Consider the following 17,353-nt stretch of genomic DNA (forward strand, 5'->3'; position numbering starts at 1 on the left):
GTGTTTTGCTGCTTCTGTTATTAATGGTGTGTCATTTGATACGTTATAGGGTTTTTAAATGTTTTTATATTAAAATATTTGGACCAGTAGCATACAGATCCATTAAATGAAAATGATAATATAGGAAAGCAATGTTAAATATGCAAGCAGTTGGCAACAATACGGTATTTAAAACAGATTTTAATAGTTAAAACCAATGGGTGTGTAAATAGTGGAATGGTTGGCCATACCAAGCAGCAAGTTAAGGAATATATGGCAGTCCACATAGACACTGGAGCGTTAGTGGGTAATTATCATGAAATTACAATGCTGGGACACCTAATGAAACTAGCAACCAGACAATTTGTTAAAGGCAGAAAAGTGTGTATGATTTATTTAAAACATTTATATGTTTTTCATCAGGATAGATTCCAGAGTGGTTTGCAAGCATCAAACTATAATAACCATATGCAAAATACTTTTGCATATCATAATTAACTTACAGAATTTGCCATTATAAGATGCAGAAATGACCATTGGCTTAGTTTGCTTTGATAGGGGATTAGAGAAATTCAAAGAAGATAGGTTTATTAGAGGGTAGGGATGAATGGATTTGTCAGTTCCTCGTTTTTCTTAACTTCATTCATCCCATTTCTTAACGTTGGTGTTTTTTTATAACAGCCCACCCAATAAGTTGTATACAATTTCGTGTGCGCTTCTCTTAATAGACACCTTTTTTAAAAAAAAAACCCCCACACATTTATTTATCATATATATATAAATAAATAAATATCATTTGTTTACCTAATGGTAGTCCTACTCAGAGCAGACCCACTGGAATTAATGAGCATGACTAATTTATCTCTGTAGGGTCTACTCTGAGTAAAAATTAGTTGTAATATTTATTATTACAAAAGCAGATTCTTTGCATGTTTTGCATTCCTATATCTTACATTCCAAAAATCACAAACTAAAATCATTTGTACACCTTGCGGTATACATTTTGGCATATTTGGAAGCAGTTCCCCACGATTTAATGAATTTTGTATGCATTTTTGTGTACCCTTGCCCCTAGCATAAGAGTTTTTGGAAATAGTTTTTAAAAACCGAATGTTGTACAGTATTACAGAAGCAAATTTCAAAGGATAGCGATGTTTCAGTTTATGTATTTGTTCGGGAAGTTCGCTTAAAAATGCAAACCAAATGAATTGGCCCCTCCCTCCCTATCAGCAAACAGCTAAATGGAATCTCTGTGTTTGGAGGAAGCATGCCACTGATTGCTAGTTCATGGGAGATGAACAACAGAAAATCTGGTTAGTCACTGTATGAAATAGGATGTCATTCTCTACAGATCCACAGTCACATATAACAAGTCTTTTCTTATGTTCCAAGTATGTGCCCTGGCAAGCAATTCAAAAATGTCACTGTGTGGTGGAATCCTGCCATCTGAATCCACCCCGAGTCACAATAACATTTATCCCAGAAAGTTTTGAAAGAAACAAGAAGGACATTGTATGCTAAAAGGTCAGTTGCATCCTTCCACACAGTGTATGCTAACACAACACAAAGAAAATCTAAATAATTTCGCTAAGGGTTGGCACAGGGGTAAAAATTGGTTGTTGTTAAGCAATGCATATTTTTACACCAGACGCATTCACATTAATACCGCGACTTTTTCTGCCTTCTTAAAAAATGAGTTACATAATTAGCTGTTAACAAGAGTAAATTAAAAAGCAGCATTCACACATCGTAAGGAATACACAGAGGGCTCCTGCTTAACTTCTCCCCTTGTGTGAGCGGGAGCAACAAACAATGATCACTTGCTTAGTGTTTGTTCCAGGTGTACGAACCATGGTTGGTTTGAGTGAAACAAGTCATGGTTCCTGGTTTCAATGTAACGGTAAAGAGTGGAAGGAGTGAAGTGAGAGCATTTTGGTAGAATATTCCATTCCAGGCATGATTGTTGTATGTCACATGCCTGTTTACACTCCCGCACAGCACAGCTTGCTGGGAACTTCCGTTTGTGTATAGCTTTTGCTTATGCTGTTTGCTTGGACACGAAGGGGAGAAGACATGTTTTCCCCTTCGTCCTGATGCTGAATAAACTGCCTGTAAATACGCTTTAAAAGGTAAAGGTAAAGGTACCCCTGCCCTTTTTGGGCCAGTCTTGACAGACCCTAGGATTGTGCGCCCATCTCACTCAAGAGGCCGGGGGCCAGCGCTGTCCGGAGACACTTCCGGGTCACGTGGCCAGCGTGACATCGCTGCTCTGGCAAGCCAGAGCCGCACACGGAAACGCCGTTTACCTTCCCGCTAGTAAGCGGTCCCTATTTATCTACTTGCACCCGGGAGTGCTTTCGAACTGCTAGGTTGGCAGGCGCTGGGACCGAACAACGGGAGCGCACCCTGCCGCGGGGATTCGAACCGCCGACCTTTCGATCGGCAAGCCCTAGGCGCTGAGGCTTTTACCCACAGGGCCACCCGCGTCCCAAAATACGCTTTACACAGCCTCTATCTGTCACTTCTTTTGCGTGTTATTCACTCTGCTGATTAGAGCGTGCTCAAGCTTCTGAAGGCTTCTGAAGCTGTGGGTCGCTGTTTGATGCTGAGCCATGGACCAGAGATTGCCTGGCTGTAATAAATCAGGATGCATGGTGTATGAACCACTGCTATGACATAAATATCTGCATGTTTAGATGGAGGAGGGGTGATAACACAAATAGAAAACGTAAAATCTTCCTTACCTCCTTTTCACAGTTGGAGTTGAGCGTAAGCATGGCCATCGGGCTGTTTGGTGCGCTGCTTCCAGTGCCAGGCGGTATAATATGATCCCCTGGCTGATTTGGGCACGGTAAGCTTAGCGCCTGGTTGGTGTGCTTGTTTCCTAATGTAGTAGAGAGGTACTGCTTGACTTGCTGCCGTTGAGCTTGTTGGATGTGGTACTTGGTAGGGTTTTCCAGGTGAGTCTGCACCTGCAAAGGCATAATAAAAAGGTGGTGGCGCCTAGTTAGCGTTCATCATTTCAACATCAGTTTCTGTACATTCATCTAGCGCTGAAAATTCTTAGGTTGCGCCTGGAAATACAGCTCATTTGCAAGTTCAGATGTTAAAAAGAAATTGCATGTAAACGAAGGCAAACACATCGCTTATAAATAAAAATCAAAGGCAGGTTTTGTAAAAGGCGACAGGCGGAATCCTACGAAGTAAGAATTTCAAAATGTCAGCAACATATTGAACTTAGGTAACGGGAAAATAAAGATGAATTAAGTCAACTAGAAAGTTCAACTTTCCTTCCTCAAATTGCTGGAAAGTAGACAAAATCTGTATCAAGCATCATCCCACTTAAGACATTAATAGAAAATTATGTTGACAAGGAATACAAGAAATATTTGACTTATCCACAATTATTTATGTTGGTCCTTATAGCAGAAAAATGAACTTAACAAACATTAAAGCTCATATAGTAACTGCACCATGTATACGCAGAGACTTAGGCTCAATCGCTTTAAAAATGGGCTTTATTTGATTCAACTGTTAATGTTGGCTTTCAGCTGAATAATGAAGCGAAACACAAAGAAAATGCTCATTCCATTAAATCAACTATATAGGCACAAATAGGAAAAGGCGTATTACGGTATGTCTCCCTTACTATTCTACTTTACGGTAAAAGTTGTATCGAGTGAAGTCACACTCCGAGTAGACACACTGAAATCAACAAACCTAGGTGAGTCGTGCCCATTAATTTCAAGAGGTCTGAGTCTTAATTAGTTGGCTATAACTCTAAGATTACAAACATTATAACGCAGGAGGGTATGCATGTACCTATAGCCCCAAGGAAGTAACTGGGTTTAGGCATATGCAACTGTGCAGAGATTTTTTAAAAAATAAATAAATATGGTAACTCACCTGGTAATGATTATACTCAAGCATTTCCAGCATGACATTTATATACTCCTAGAAAACTAGACAACCAGTTTGGCAGCTTTCCTTTAATTTTCTCCTACTCCAGTTCAAAGGCTCATCCACGGACGTACTGTAAACAAGTTATCCCCAAAATGGCACAAGCAACCAGGGTATAACAGCTCAGGCTTATAATAACCTAAACTAATTAGTTATGCATGTAGAGAAACTGTTCACACAGGGGGCTTTTTGGGAGGCTGTGCAACTTTAGCCTGACATTTTTGGGATTCATGATTTTTTTCCACGGCTTTTGACGTCATGCTTTTTCATAAACATGAAAGGGCCTTTTAAAGTGATGGGTTATCAAAGTCAGATTGATAGTTTGCTTAAGGCCAATTTGCCATTCAGCTTTCGTTCCAGTCATACTAGCAGACAATGGGATTTTTCTTTGGCAGTACCATTACTTGTTGTGTGTCTGCCGCTAAAGACGACACTGCAGGAAAACCACTAGGCGAGTTTGTCCACTATGCACGCTACAGCTAGGGATCGCTGCAACCTCCTGTCGGACGGTGCTAGCCGTCTCTGAGTTTCCACAATGGTTTGTTGGGCTTACTGCATTCTTACTCTGGACAGAATGCGGCTACGGTAGGATTGCAACTCGCGCACATTTAACTTGCGTGATCCATTCAGGACACCACTGGAAACCGTGGAGAGCTGGGAGAAAGCCCACCTTATTCTGTGTTAGCAGAATTCCACTCTTTAAAAAGATACTTGGCCATACATGGTAGCATACCCAAAAGGTGCTGATAGTACTCTACTAAAAATGTGTTTTGGCTTTGTTTGCATTATTTCTCCACTCTTTTTACACTTCAGCCACAGAAGAGAATCTAACTCCCTGTGCATACAGAGATCTTCAGGATGCAATGTAAGCCAGCCTCATTCAACTGTAAATGTGAAAATTCACAAAAACCAGCTCAACATGTATTTAAAGTGTGCCCTACTGAGCTTGTATTGGGAGTGATTTATTGTGACTTTATTTCAAAAGTTAAAACCACCACAGAACAGACTAAAGCAAAGTACAGTGGTGCCCTGCAAGACGAATGCCTTGCAAGATGAAAAACTCGCTAGACGAAAGGGTTTTCCGTTTTTTGAGTCGTTCCGCAAGACGAATTTCCCTATGGGCTTGCTTCGCAAGACGAAATGTCTTGCGAGTTCTTGCGAGTTTGTTTCCTTTTTCTTAAAGCCGCTAAGCTGTTAATAGCCGCTAAGCCGCTAATAGCCGTGCTTCGCAAGACGAAAAAATCGCAAGACGAAGAGACTCGCGGAACGGATTAATTTCGTCTTGTGAGGCACCACTGTAAAAGGAAAGAACGAATTTTTAAATTGTTTCCTGATGCTAGGAGTATAGCACTATTTAGAATTAACCCTGTATTTTTGAATCAGCAAGTGATGTTCTGCCTCTACTTTCTACATAAGGTAATTCTAAAAAAATCAAGACAATTATTTAGATAGATGTACCTATAAACCAAAGTGAGGAAAAACCTCACTTAATAAAGCCCAACCAAGTCTCTTTCTTCATATGTAATTTAGCTAATAGGGGCAAACATGGTCAGAAAAACATATCGGATTTCAAGTAAGACACGTATTCAAAGGGAGGATGTTTATAATAATGACCTTTTGTTCCTATTAATATTGCCCTAGGAACTGGGATTTGCGATTATAAAAAAAATAAAAAAATAAAATACTTTTTTAGCCTTTGCTCTCATTTCAATGGAACTTTTGTTTCAAAATGTCATGGGATATAAAAGAAAAGGTTAAAAATTTAGGTTTCTAACAATTAATGATGCCAAAACACATGCCCCACCAACCCACATCAACTAAAAACATTTCATGAACTATGCAGTGCCTTTAGGGTTAGGCCAATTTCATTAGAAAACCAGTCCAGTCAGCGAGACGGAACTCAGTCCGGAAACAGGACTGCGAAACAAGGCTTCAACCCACATTAAAGTGGCTTTTAGTTTCCAGACATGCAGAAAGGAAGCCTCTAAATGGTCTTGTAGTTTTGACTCCTTGCTTGGTGACCAGTCTAACAATTCATGGTCCTGGCCAGTTTGCATTTCTCAGTACAGAAAGTATTGATCTGAGGTGTAGAGATCTTTGCTATTCTAATTAATTCAAGAGGGTCCTGGAAGCTTCTCTGTGTGAAAGAAGCAAGCACAAGGTTCATGGTGTTTGGGTTATTCCTTCAGAGAAGCTGAGTACAGCTGGCTTAAACTGGTTCTGTTATCTCTTCTGTCAAGGTCATGCTGACTATAATAATAGGCCAGAAGGAGCCTGGGTCTTCACTTTCTATCTCTCTTCCTTCTGGTGTGGTGTTTCGTACATAGTATACTTAATGGTGTGGCCACATGACCCGGAAGCTGTACGCCGGCTCCCTCGGCCAATAAAGTGAGATGAGCGCCGCAACCCCAGAGTCGGCCATGACTGGACCTAATGGTCAGGGGTCCCTTTACCTTTATACTTAATGGTAAGGTTTAGTCTTATTATAAGTTATTGTAAATTTAAGTCGGCTGCAACTGGATTTCTTACGGACAGTGCCAATCCTGAATGTATTGGATTTGTGACCATTATCCTCATTTGCCTTCAGTAGCAGTAAAGCTCTGCTGGATGAAATACAATTGCCTCTGGTTTATTTTGGGGGGAATCCTGCAGCGTGAGTAAGTTTTTACTCTGCTAACTATAAATTGGAATCTGCTCTGGATCAATACTGAATAGAATTTCATGACAATAGGTAGGCAGTGTCCAATGCTGCTGTTTTGCTAGACTTTGGCCTGAGCAAAGTAACTTTCCCATTCTCTCCCCTGCAACCCCGCCACACACCCTTAAAATCACTTCCAGAGGGTTGATGGACCCTCCAGAGCAGCTTCTGAGGGTGCAGATGGGGAGAGGAAAGGCGTGTCCCGTTGCATAAGTAGACATGTGCAGCAATGGATACAATTCCGAGTCTCCAAATCTGAAGGGCACCTGGCTCTAACTTTTAGGAGCTTCTAATAAAGGTCTTCTAATCTAAGGTCTTCTAATAAAGGTTCATACAAAGAACTCTGGGGATTCATAGAAGTTCACTTCAAAGGAAAAAGTTTTCGGGGGGGGGGGGAATCTTCTCTGGCTCAGATCAAAAATCTGATGGCGAGGTGGAGGAAGGGATGTCAGGTTCCTTGGATGGGAAATGCTTTACATAGACTCTCACAGCCTGGATCATGGGGACATGACAGCTCTTCTCCCAGGCGATTTCCTGGTGTGGCCTGTATTTTGACACTGTTAAATTCAGTGTCTGGCAGCCCATCTTAACACTCCAAGCATTGATTAAACTCCAACACACACTAGACCCAGGAATGTAGGGGAGCCAAGGCACAAACTCATAACTATAACAGTATCCCACAACAAATTCATTACTATAACAATACCCTAAACCAATCAGCTACTCTCCATGTTTTATGATAGGATCTGGAAGGTGCGACAACAACAAATGACAACCAGTCATCACATTTTGCAGCATCACACAATGAGAAAAAACTAATGCTGCTTTGAGATGCTGTTTAGGATCAGGTAGCCATCTGCAGACAAAATAATCCAAGTGCATTTGAATATTAAAAGCCACCATTATAGTTCTTAATGCAGCATTTTTATTTTTTTTATTTTTCCAGTACTGTCCACAGCACAAAAGACCACTTGTTTTATCAGTATGACCATGTTTTCATGCTACATGCTTTTGCAGTGAATATTAAGTGCCACGGGAACAATTTGGCAAAGAATGGGAGATTTTGTTAATTCAAAACAGTTTTGTGCCACTTAAATGACTTTAGCTATTAGACATCATAGTTAATAATAAAAATAAAGCAAGCCAGAATCTACCCTTCGTTGCCTGCAGCCTGTAATAGCTTTTATGTCAGCATCAATACCGAGAAGGTTGGATAAGCAGTAGCACAAAAAAACAATTTAAAGGCTTTCATTTTATCACACGATTAACATAATCATTAATAGAATAGAATAGAATAGAATAGATTCTTTATTGTCATTACACAAGTGCAACATTGCACAAGTGCAACGAAATTGGATGCCATCCCTTAAAACAACAAAAGCAAAACAACAACAACAACCAAACAAACCACATTCCAGCCACACCCACACCAACACCCATCAAACTCCCAGGTCACACTATCGAGTTACAGCATTCAAAAAGGCCACAGCTCTTGGATAGAAACTGTTTTTCAGTCTATTTGTCTTTGACTTGATGTTTCTATATCTCCTGCCAGAAGGCAGTAGTGCAAACAGACTGTGTCCCGGGTGAGATGAATCCTGCAGGATGTTATTTGCTTTCCTAAGACAACGGGAACCGTACAGTTCTTCCAAAGATGGGAGAGGATGACCAATAATCCTTTGGGCTGTGGTTATGACCTTCTGGAGCACCTTCCTCTCCCTAGCTGTACAACTGGAGAACCAAGCACAAATACAGTATGTAAGAATGCTCTCTATGGAGCCTCGGTAGAAGGACACCAGCAGTCTCTCACTCAGATTGCTCTTCTTTAAAAGTCTGAGGAAATAAATTCTCTGCTGGGCCTTCTTCACCAGAGCAGTGGTATTTGCGCTCCAAGTCATGCCCTGATCGATAGTTACTCCCAAAAACCTGAATTCCGCCACCCTCTCCACCCGTTCCCCGTTGATATACAAGGGCTGAATGTCCGCCTTTTTTTTCCTGTAATCCACCACCAATTCCTTGGTCTTAGCCGTATTAAGAGCCAGATTGTTCTCTCCACACCAAACACAGAGCCGCTCCACCTCGTCCCGATAGGCGGACTCATCCCCTCCTGAAATGAGCCCTACCACCGTAGTGTCATCAGCAAACTTGATGATTTTGTTGCTGGAATAGATGGCTGTACAGTCATACGTATAGAGAGCATAGAGCAGGGGACTCAACACACAACCCTGTGGTGAGCCAGTGTTAAGGCTAAGGGCTGTGGACATATGTGACCCTACTCTAACCCTCTGAGAACGTTCTGACAAAAAATCCAAAACCCAGAGACAGGTGGAGTTGGAGAGTCCAATCGCCTCTAGCTTGGACACCAGTCTATGGGGGAGGATAGTGTTAAAAGCAGAGCTAAAATCCACAAACAGCAGCCTCACATAACTCCCCGGCTGCTCCAGATGGGACAGAGCAGCATGGAGAGTGGTGTTGATAGCGTCTTCTGTGGATCTATTTGCCCTGTATGCAAACTGGTAGTTGTCAAAAGTTGATGGAAGACAGGAAATAATGTGACGGCGCACCAGTTTCTCAAAACACTTCATGATGATTGGAGTCAGTGCAACTGGTCTATAGTCATTCAAACTACTGATTGTGGATTTTTTAGGCAGAGGGACAATAGTTGACGACTTCAGGCAGGGTGGAACAATAGACTGGTGTAAGGACTTATTGAAGATCTTAGTAAAGACCCTCGCCAGCTGATCCGCACAGCCCTTCAACACCTTTCCAGTGATGCCATCAGGTCCAGCCGCCTTCCTCGGATTCGCCATCCTCAATACCTGTCTCACCTCATGTTCCTCTACCGTGAATGAGGGGCCCCTATGGGCTGGTGGCTGTAATACCGGCGTCTCAGGTGGCTCCTTCTCGAAGCGAGCAAAGAAGAGGTTAAGCTCCTCCGCCAGCAAAGGGTCACCGTCGACAGCACCAAGGTTAGGTTTGTAGTTGGTAATATGCTGAATCCCCTGCCACATCTGTCTTGTGTTGTTGCTCCTTAAATTATCCTCAATCCTCAGCCTATAATCCAATTTTGCCCGTCGAATACCCCTCCTCAAGTTTGCTCTTGCTACACTGTAAAGCTGCACCTCGCCTGACCTGAAAGCCCTGTTCCTTTCCCGCAACAGGCACTGGACCTCTCTATTCATCCAGGGTTTCTGATTGGGGTAAAACCGGATGGATTTATTTACTGTGACAGTGTCTGTGCAGTGATTGATATAGCACAGAACTGCCGCCGTGTGCTCCTCCAGGTCTGAACTATCGAAAATATCCCAATTGGTTCTCTCAAAACAGTCCTGCAGCTGGTGAATAGCACCTTCAGGCCAGATTTTAACAGATTTTAATATTGTGGGAGCCCGTTTCCTGAGTGGGATATATGCTGGTACCAGGAACAGAGACATATGGTCGGACTGGCCCAAGTGTGGCAGCTGTAAAGCCCTATAGCCGTGATTTACATTCGAATAAACTTTATCCAGTGTCTTGTCCCCTCTTGTGGGACATTTCACATGCTGATAGAGCGTTGGGAGCACTGTTTTAAGTTCAACATGGTTGAAGTCTCCCGCAATGATGTGCACAGCTTCAGGATACTTGTCTTGCTGGCTGCTGATAAGGTCCTGCAGGCATCCCAAAGCCAAGTTGGCATTGGCATCTGGTGGCACGTACACACCAGTTAACATAACAGCTGTGAACTCCCTAGGGAGATAGGCTGGTCTACATTTAACAGCCACATATTCCAAATCCGGTGAACAGTGACTGCCCACAGTCTTCGAATTATTGGACCAGCATTTGTTCACATATACACACAGCCCCCCTCCTTTGGTTTTTCCGAAGTCCATGCCTCGGTCATGACGATGTACCGCACAGCCTTCCAACTGAATAGCTGTGTCTGGTATGGACGGTTGAAGCCATGTCTCAATGACAAATAAAACGCAGCAATCTTTTACAAGGCTGTTCTTTGCTGCCTGCAGCCTCAATTCATCCATCTTGTTGGCAAGAGATCTCACATTAGCAAGAAATATGCTAGGGAGCGGTGGTTTAGATGGACTCCTCTGCAATCTTACCAGGACGCCAGCCCGACAACCCCGCCTTTGCCTCCTGTCTCTACGCCGCCTTCGCCTCCTCCCTGGAGGAGAGATTACCTTTTTTATTTTTTAAAAAATGCTACCGGTATTTTACGGTGAGCATGTGCAATGGTTTCCTACGGAATTGCTTGGTTTTATTTCTCTGCTTAAATGAGCTGTGGTGTTATTTATGTGCATACTGAGCCCACTGAATTATAATAAAATACTTTTGGATACATCGCTGAACTTGATGATCAAGCACTAAGTGCAGGATTATCGCAGTCACCTTCATGGAAACTCAGCCGATCTGTTTCATCTGCTGAATGAAATAACAGCCTCAGAAGTACTTGCATCATGGAAATATAGTAAATAAACAGGAAAACACTTTGCAAAAGGGTTAAAGGGAGTGAAGAAGCACTCAACTTCAATGGCTTGAGTCAGCTGGCCTACAGAAAATGGAGTTCTGACCCATATTGCTATCTAAAGAAATTACTGGCTGTACACAGTTGCAGATTAGTTTTTGCATTATCTATGTTTGTGGCAGCTAGCATACTGTGTGCTATGTTCTGGAATCTCCCAAATTCCATCAAGCAAGGAATGGCCGATTCCCTTTTTTGGCCCAAGCGAAGTCTAAAAAAGCCAAGTTAATAGCAATAGTTCAATTGAGGGTCAGGCAAAGCAGTACTGAGCCACTTAAAATATTCACCTCTCTTTACTAGATACTGGAGTAAATGCTTTTGAATAATGATTGAGCAGAATCTATTTTCAACTGTAAAGCCTTGTTTTGTACATTGCATAGTTGCTTAATAAAGCAAAGAAATGTGATGAATAGGTTGCTTTGCAGGCCTTTATTTTCAACAGCAGCAAATCTCATGAGATAATGGCTTGAATTCACAGAACAGAGGTTTCCACTTAGATGGAAGCAGAGATCAATTATTAAGTCACCATTTTGAATTTTACATTGTCCCATCTGTGATATATGAGCAACACCTTGATGTCTATGAAGGGGCTTCCGGGTTGGTATATCACAATTCTTCTTCCTTACTTCTTGTTCCTGCCTCTTTTTCTGCCCTATGGGTCCAGTGGTATTATTTTTAGAAAACAGCAGCCAGGTCATCTTCATAAGATGAACCCAGCCAATGGGTGATAATACAAGCAGTGTGACATCACCATGATATTACCTAGCTGGAATTCATGGTGTGACAGCATCATGAAGCCAAATCAAACTGAGGGCAATATTTCCTGTCCTTACTCTGAATAGGCAACAACTTTTTCCCCATTTTACTGCCAAAACAATTGCCAACATTGGGAGGGGTGTGATTCGTGGAGGTGAAGAAATATGTTCCCTTTAGGTTTCACCTCAGTCCTACAAACAAAAACCCTCCAAACCTACTCAGCATGGTAAACTGCATGTACTGCTGAAATACTATGAAAAAATTCCCTTAATATCTATTCAAATTCCCATATGAGGCCTGAGGGATTTGTGTATCATGACAATTAAAACAATAGTAAAATGACCTCTTGTACACCAGGAAATAAAGTCTATCCATAATTTCAGAGTAGAATAATAGAATCTTAAGAGTTGGAAGGGACCCTAAGGGTCATCTACTCCAACCCCCTGCAATGCAGGACTCTCAGATAAAGCATCCATGACAGATGACCATCCAACCTCTGCTTAGAAACCTCCAAGGAAGGAGAGTCCACCACCTCTCGTGGGAGTCTGTTCCACTGCCGAACAGCTCTTACTGTCAGAAAGTTTTTCTGAATGTTAAGTCAAAATCTCCTTGTAACTTGAGGCCATTGCCTCGAGTCCTACCCTCAAGAGCAGGAGAAAACAAGCATGCTCCCTCCTCAATGTGACAGCCCTTAAGGTATTTGAAGATGGCTATCATATCTCCTCTCAGTCTCTCTTTTTTCCAGGCTAAACACACCCAGCTCCTTCAAACGTTCCTCGTAAGACCCCTAGATTCATTTCACATGTCCTGGTAGTAAGTCAGGTGTCCCCCATCCTATATTTGTGCACCTGGTTCTTCCTGCCTAAGTGCAGAACCTTACGTTTATTCCTATTGAAATTCATTTCCTTAGATTGCACCCAGTTCTCCAATCTGTTAAGGTCATTTTGAATTCTGATTCTGTCTCCTGCAGCATTAGCTACCCCTCCCAGTTTGGTGTCATCAGCAAATTTGATGAGCATCTCCTCAATTCCTTCATCCAAGTCATTTATAAAGATGTTGAACAACAAAGAACCCTGTGGCACCCCACTTGTCACTTTTTTCCAAGATGATGAGGTACCATTTATGGTTACTCTTTGGGTTCAGTCAGTCAACCATCTACAAATCCACCTAACAGTTACCTTGTTCAGCCCACACTTTCCAGCTTCCTTGCGAGAATATCATGGGGGACTTTGTCAAAAACCTTACTGAAATCAAGATACACTATGTCCACAGCATTTCCCTGATCCACCAAGTTTGCAATTCCATCAAAAAAAAAGACAGCAAGTCACTAAAATAAACAGAGTCATTTTTCCTTGTTGTGTGAATGTTTCCTATGTATGCTCACAATACAGCCCACAAGTCATATCTGAGAACAAAATATGTCGGAGTGATGTTCCAAACCATTACAAAAAGAAAGGTTTAGTAAAGTAAACTGAGAAATTACTGAAGGCAGTTTTGCAAAAGGTGTTATGTGAGAAGATCATATTACGCAGGATATGTTTTGATATTAATTCAGTAGGAAGGAAACCAGAGCTTGTTTTTCAAAGGATGGCTGATGAATTATTAGGCTTCAACTAGATTTCTCTCTCTGTGTGTTTGACTTTCTAGCACAGGCAAACAAAACAGCGACTTCTCACTTTGCTGTTAACAGCCAGGAACCTCTTAAGTAGGAGGAAATCCTCATTACACGCTTGCTTGTGTGATTCTGAATATAAAGCAACTTGGATGCCTTGCTGACATTAAACCCTTAAGTAAGACATTTGGTCACATTTCTGAGGGTGAGAGCAAAGAGGTTTCCATTGGTTTCAGTTTTAAGCCAAGCATATCATACTAACACAAGAGAATTTCAAAGATGGGGAATTATTGGCGCAAGCTTAAATGAGCAGCATTTCATTTAAAATAGCATCTAGTTTCAAGCAGGAGTAATTAATTCTAACTGGAACAAAGACAATAAGAGAAACTAGAATAATTACAGGGATTGTTTAGTCAGGAGAGGAATAAAAGGTAAAAAGGTAAAGGACCCCTGGACAGTTAAGTCCTGTCAAAGGCGACTATGGAGTTGCAGGCCGAGGGACCCGGTGTTTGTTCACAGACAGCTCTTCAGATCAAATGAAATGAATAATAATAATATCTGTATGGGGTGTTAGGGGAGGGGTAGTATCTCTGGTGGGCAACACATCGTGCTCCTTCTGGGGGAGTTTCAGGGGCAGAGGAAGGGGGTGCGGTGGGTGCGGTCCACCTTGGGTGTCACCACTGAGGGGGGTGACAAAATGCCGGGCGGCACTCACCGTGGGGCCTGCAGCAAGCCTGAGCCACGCGTCTCTCCTGGGACAGACACAGTGGCTTGGGTGTGCAAAGGCTCCACCCACTGCCTCCCCCCCCCAGCTGTAGGGCAGCTTAGTGGGAGGAGGCAGGCAGACTCCAGAGGCCCCGCCCCTATGGGCGGATCGCCTCGCCCCTGGGCATGCCGCATGCCGCCCCAGGCGCCCAAGTGGCTTTCTCCCCTGCTGGGAGTTTGTCCACCTTTGCTCCCCACCCTGCACTCTGTTCTCACCTGTGGCTCCTAGAAGCTGTCAGCATGTGACAGCGGCAACACCTCAGGAAACAGTTTCAGCTGGCTGGCTAAACCAGGTGAGGGTAGCCGATGAGTCTCAAACCCTCAGTGAGTTAGGGATTTCACCTGCATGTGAAGACAGGCTCTGGCGGATTGAGTGGAAGAGATCAATAGTGGGTTCAGCAGTCAAGAAGGCAGTTTCTGCACGTGCTGAAGTAGGAAGTAAGGGGCAGATGGGGCTCTTCAACCTGAAAAGGCAGCTCATCCAGGAGAAGGAAAACTGTGATCCTAAACTTTCAGTGCCTTGCAGGATGTCTTTGGGAGAAGAAAAGCTAAGGAGAAAACCCTACATAAATCCAGAGTGGAATCCCTAAGGCGATTGGATGGCATCTTGTACGCCACCTTCTAGCAACACCTGCAGTCAAGCTGCTGCAAAACCTATTGCTCTGCTTTCCTTTGGACCACATCAGCAAGGCCAAGAGGGAGGTCTTGTCCTCTGGGTAGCCCAGGACCTCCATACACACTGCGAAGTCCTGCGCCCCAGAGAGGTCACTTGGGTGCTGCTAACGCAGCAAAAACAACACAGGAGGCAGCTGCGTCTCTGCCGCCACAGCAGGCGCTGTGATTCTCTCGCGGTTTGACTTCACCACCAGAGGCCCACTCCATTGTTTCCCAAGACAGACAGATGCCAGCAACAACCACCATTTCAGAAAGTCAAAAGTAACAAAATAGAAAACTCATCCCTCTTCTAAAAACCCATTCTTCCCATTAAATCTTCATCACCCCATTCGAAACACTCCACAATTACTAAAAAAAAAAAAAAGAGTAAGGGCACAGAATTCTAAATGAAGCTTCTCTATTCTTAGTACAAAGTTCTGAATTTATATATGTTTTTAGGACGCCTGGATTTTAGCAAAAATGGGATTGGTTTCAAAGATGTCAAAGGAACACAGTCTTTAGGGCTGTAGAATCCTCAGAATAGCTAGAAAACAGCAGCAGCAGCAGCTGAACTAGAGAAGCTTACAAACGTAAAGTACATTGCCCCACGGCAGTCGGGGGGCGAGGGACCTCCGTCACTTTTATATCTCGGTTTGTTTAAAGCACACAGAAGAACCCTTCAATATGCTCCTTTTCAAGACACGACGCAGATTCTGAAGAAGTCAATAACAAAAAAGTTGCCGTCTGAAGCTATTTGTTCCCCACCCCACAGCTAATGGCAGCTTTAGGGTCTTCCAAGGTCTTCTAGCCTAAGTGAACTTTTTTTTAATAGTACAAAGGATCGGTCTTCAGCTTTACATCACTGAGCAGCCACGTGCTCCCCCCCCCCCCCGCCACCCTCAATGACAAGTTTTTTTATATATTACTTACTGGATACAACACTTTCTAGACTCACCCTGACAATTCAACAAAGAAACACTGATGTTTTAAACTAGGGATGGGAGAAAACAAACACAGAGATACTTATAGTTACTTAATAATAATTTTCACCACGGCTTCCTCAAGTTAAAATTCCCAATCCTGTGCAGGTTACTCAAATAGTAAGCCCCACTGGGCTTGAGGAGATCACTGTCAAATAAGTATACAGCAATTTTGGGGGGGGGGGGGGCGTTGTTTGCTTTTTTAGTTTTTAAACCATCTACAATGTCCTTTTCCTTCAGCCCTAATCCCCCGCCCCCTTGTGGGATAACTGCAACAAACTGTTAGAGGTCTTCTGCAGGCTATCTCCTTTTCACTTCCCATCTCCTTCCTTCCCACCCACCGTCTATGGCACCTCAACATTGTATTTAATATCTTGGAAGGAAACAATCTGCTTTTGAGGTTGCTGTTTTTAATTATCCTGTTAGGTTTGGTGTAACTGTACAAAACTTTCTAGCCGTGGAAATGCATCTAGAAATGAGATACTGTAGTTTTCCGTGTACGTATAAGACTAGTTTTTTTCCCTTTAAAAATTGTGCTAAAAAGTGGGGGTCGTCTTATACATGGATAGCGCATAGGGTGGACGTTTGATTGGTTGCCTCCGTGGCTGTCAGCGGCTATTGGACATGTTATTGGTGGCTGCGTTAAGGACTAGTGTTGATTGGCTGTCGTTGTGGCAATAGGGCAGTCAATTGGCAGCTTCTGCCAGCAAGGGGACAGACGAGAGGCGGATTTTGTGATGCGTGCAGGTGAGCAATTTTCAGCAACCCCCCCTAAAAAGAGCTCAACAACCCTCGGCAACCCCCCCAAAAAGCTCAACAACTCTGTGCCATCTCCCCCCCATTTTCTTAAATTTCAGTCCCCCAAAATACATGGGGTGTGTCTTATACAGTGGTACCTCGGGTTACAGACGCTTCAGGTTACATACGCTTCAGATTACACACTCCGCTAACCCAGGCTAAGAACTTTGCTTCAGGATGGGAACAGAAATTGTGCTCCGGCGGCGCGGTGGCAGCAGGAGGCCCCATTAGCTAAAGTGGTACCTCAGGTTAAGAACAGTTTCAGGTTAAGAACAGACCTCCGGAATGAATTAAGTACTTAACCTGAGTTACCACTGTACATGGAAAAATACGGTAATGAGCATAAATGACTAATCAACTGACCACTGAGCGTATGCAGGAGATAAAAGATTTGAAAAGCACACTGTGAAACTGCTGCTACATCAGTCCTAAAGATATGAAAAGGGATGCAATGGCAAGCTGACTTGTACCAGTGCATCCCGAAAGCAGCAAGCGGATGATTGCTGCAATGAAAATGCACCACAAGCCTATCATCAAGAGGCAAAGAGGCCGTTTAGTGTGGCATACAAAAGAGCCATCCCCAGTCCTAAGGAGTTCTCCTCATCCCAGAAACTTTCTACAAACCCGACAGTCATGTT

At 43.0% G+C, this 17,353-nt stretch overlaps 1 protein-coding gene across 5 annotated transcripts in view; it reads right to left on the reverse strand.

Moving 5' to 3' along the window:
• The window catches only part of MITF (melanocyte inducing transcription factor), a 134,375-nt gene that overhangs the window by 18,793 nt on the left and 98,229 nt on the right, over positions 1-17,353 (reverse strand). For all 5 annotated transcript variants that reach the window (XM_028719412.2, XM_028719411.2, XM_077925041.1 and 2 more), the window contains one exon: positions 2,724-2,951. In XM_028719412.2, the coding sequence (XP_028575245.2) occupies positions 2,724-2,951 (228 nt within the window). The remainder of the gene's footprint in view (positions 1-2,723; positions 2,952-17,353) is intronic.

The sequence above is a fragment of the Podarcis muralis genome, chromosome 2 (genome assembly GCF_964188315.1).
Source record: "Podarcis muralis chromosome 2, rPodMur119.hap1.1, whole genome shotgun sequence".
Lineage (NCBI taxonomy): Eukaryota > Metazoa > Chordata > Lepidosauria > Squamata > Lacertidae > Podarcis > Podarcis muralis.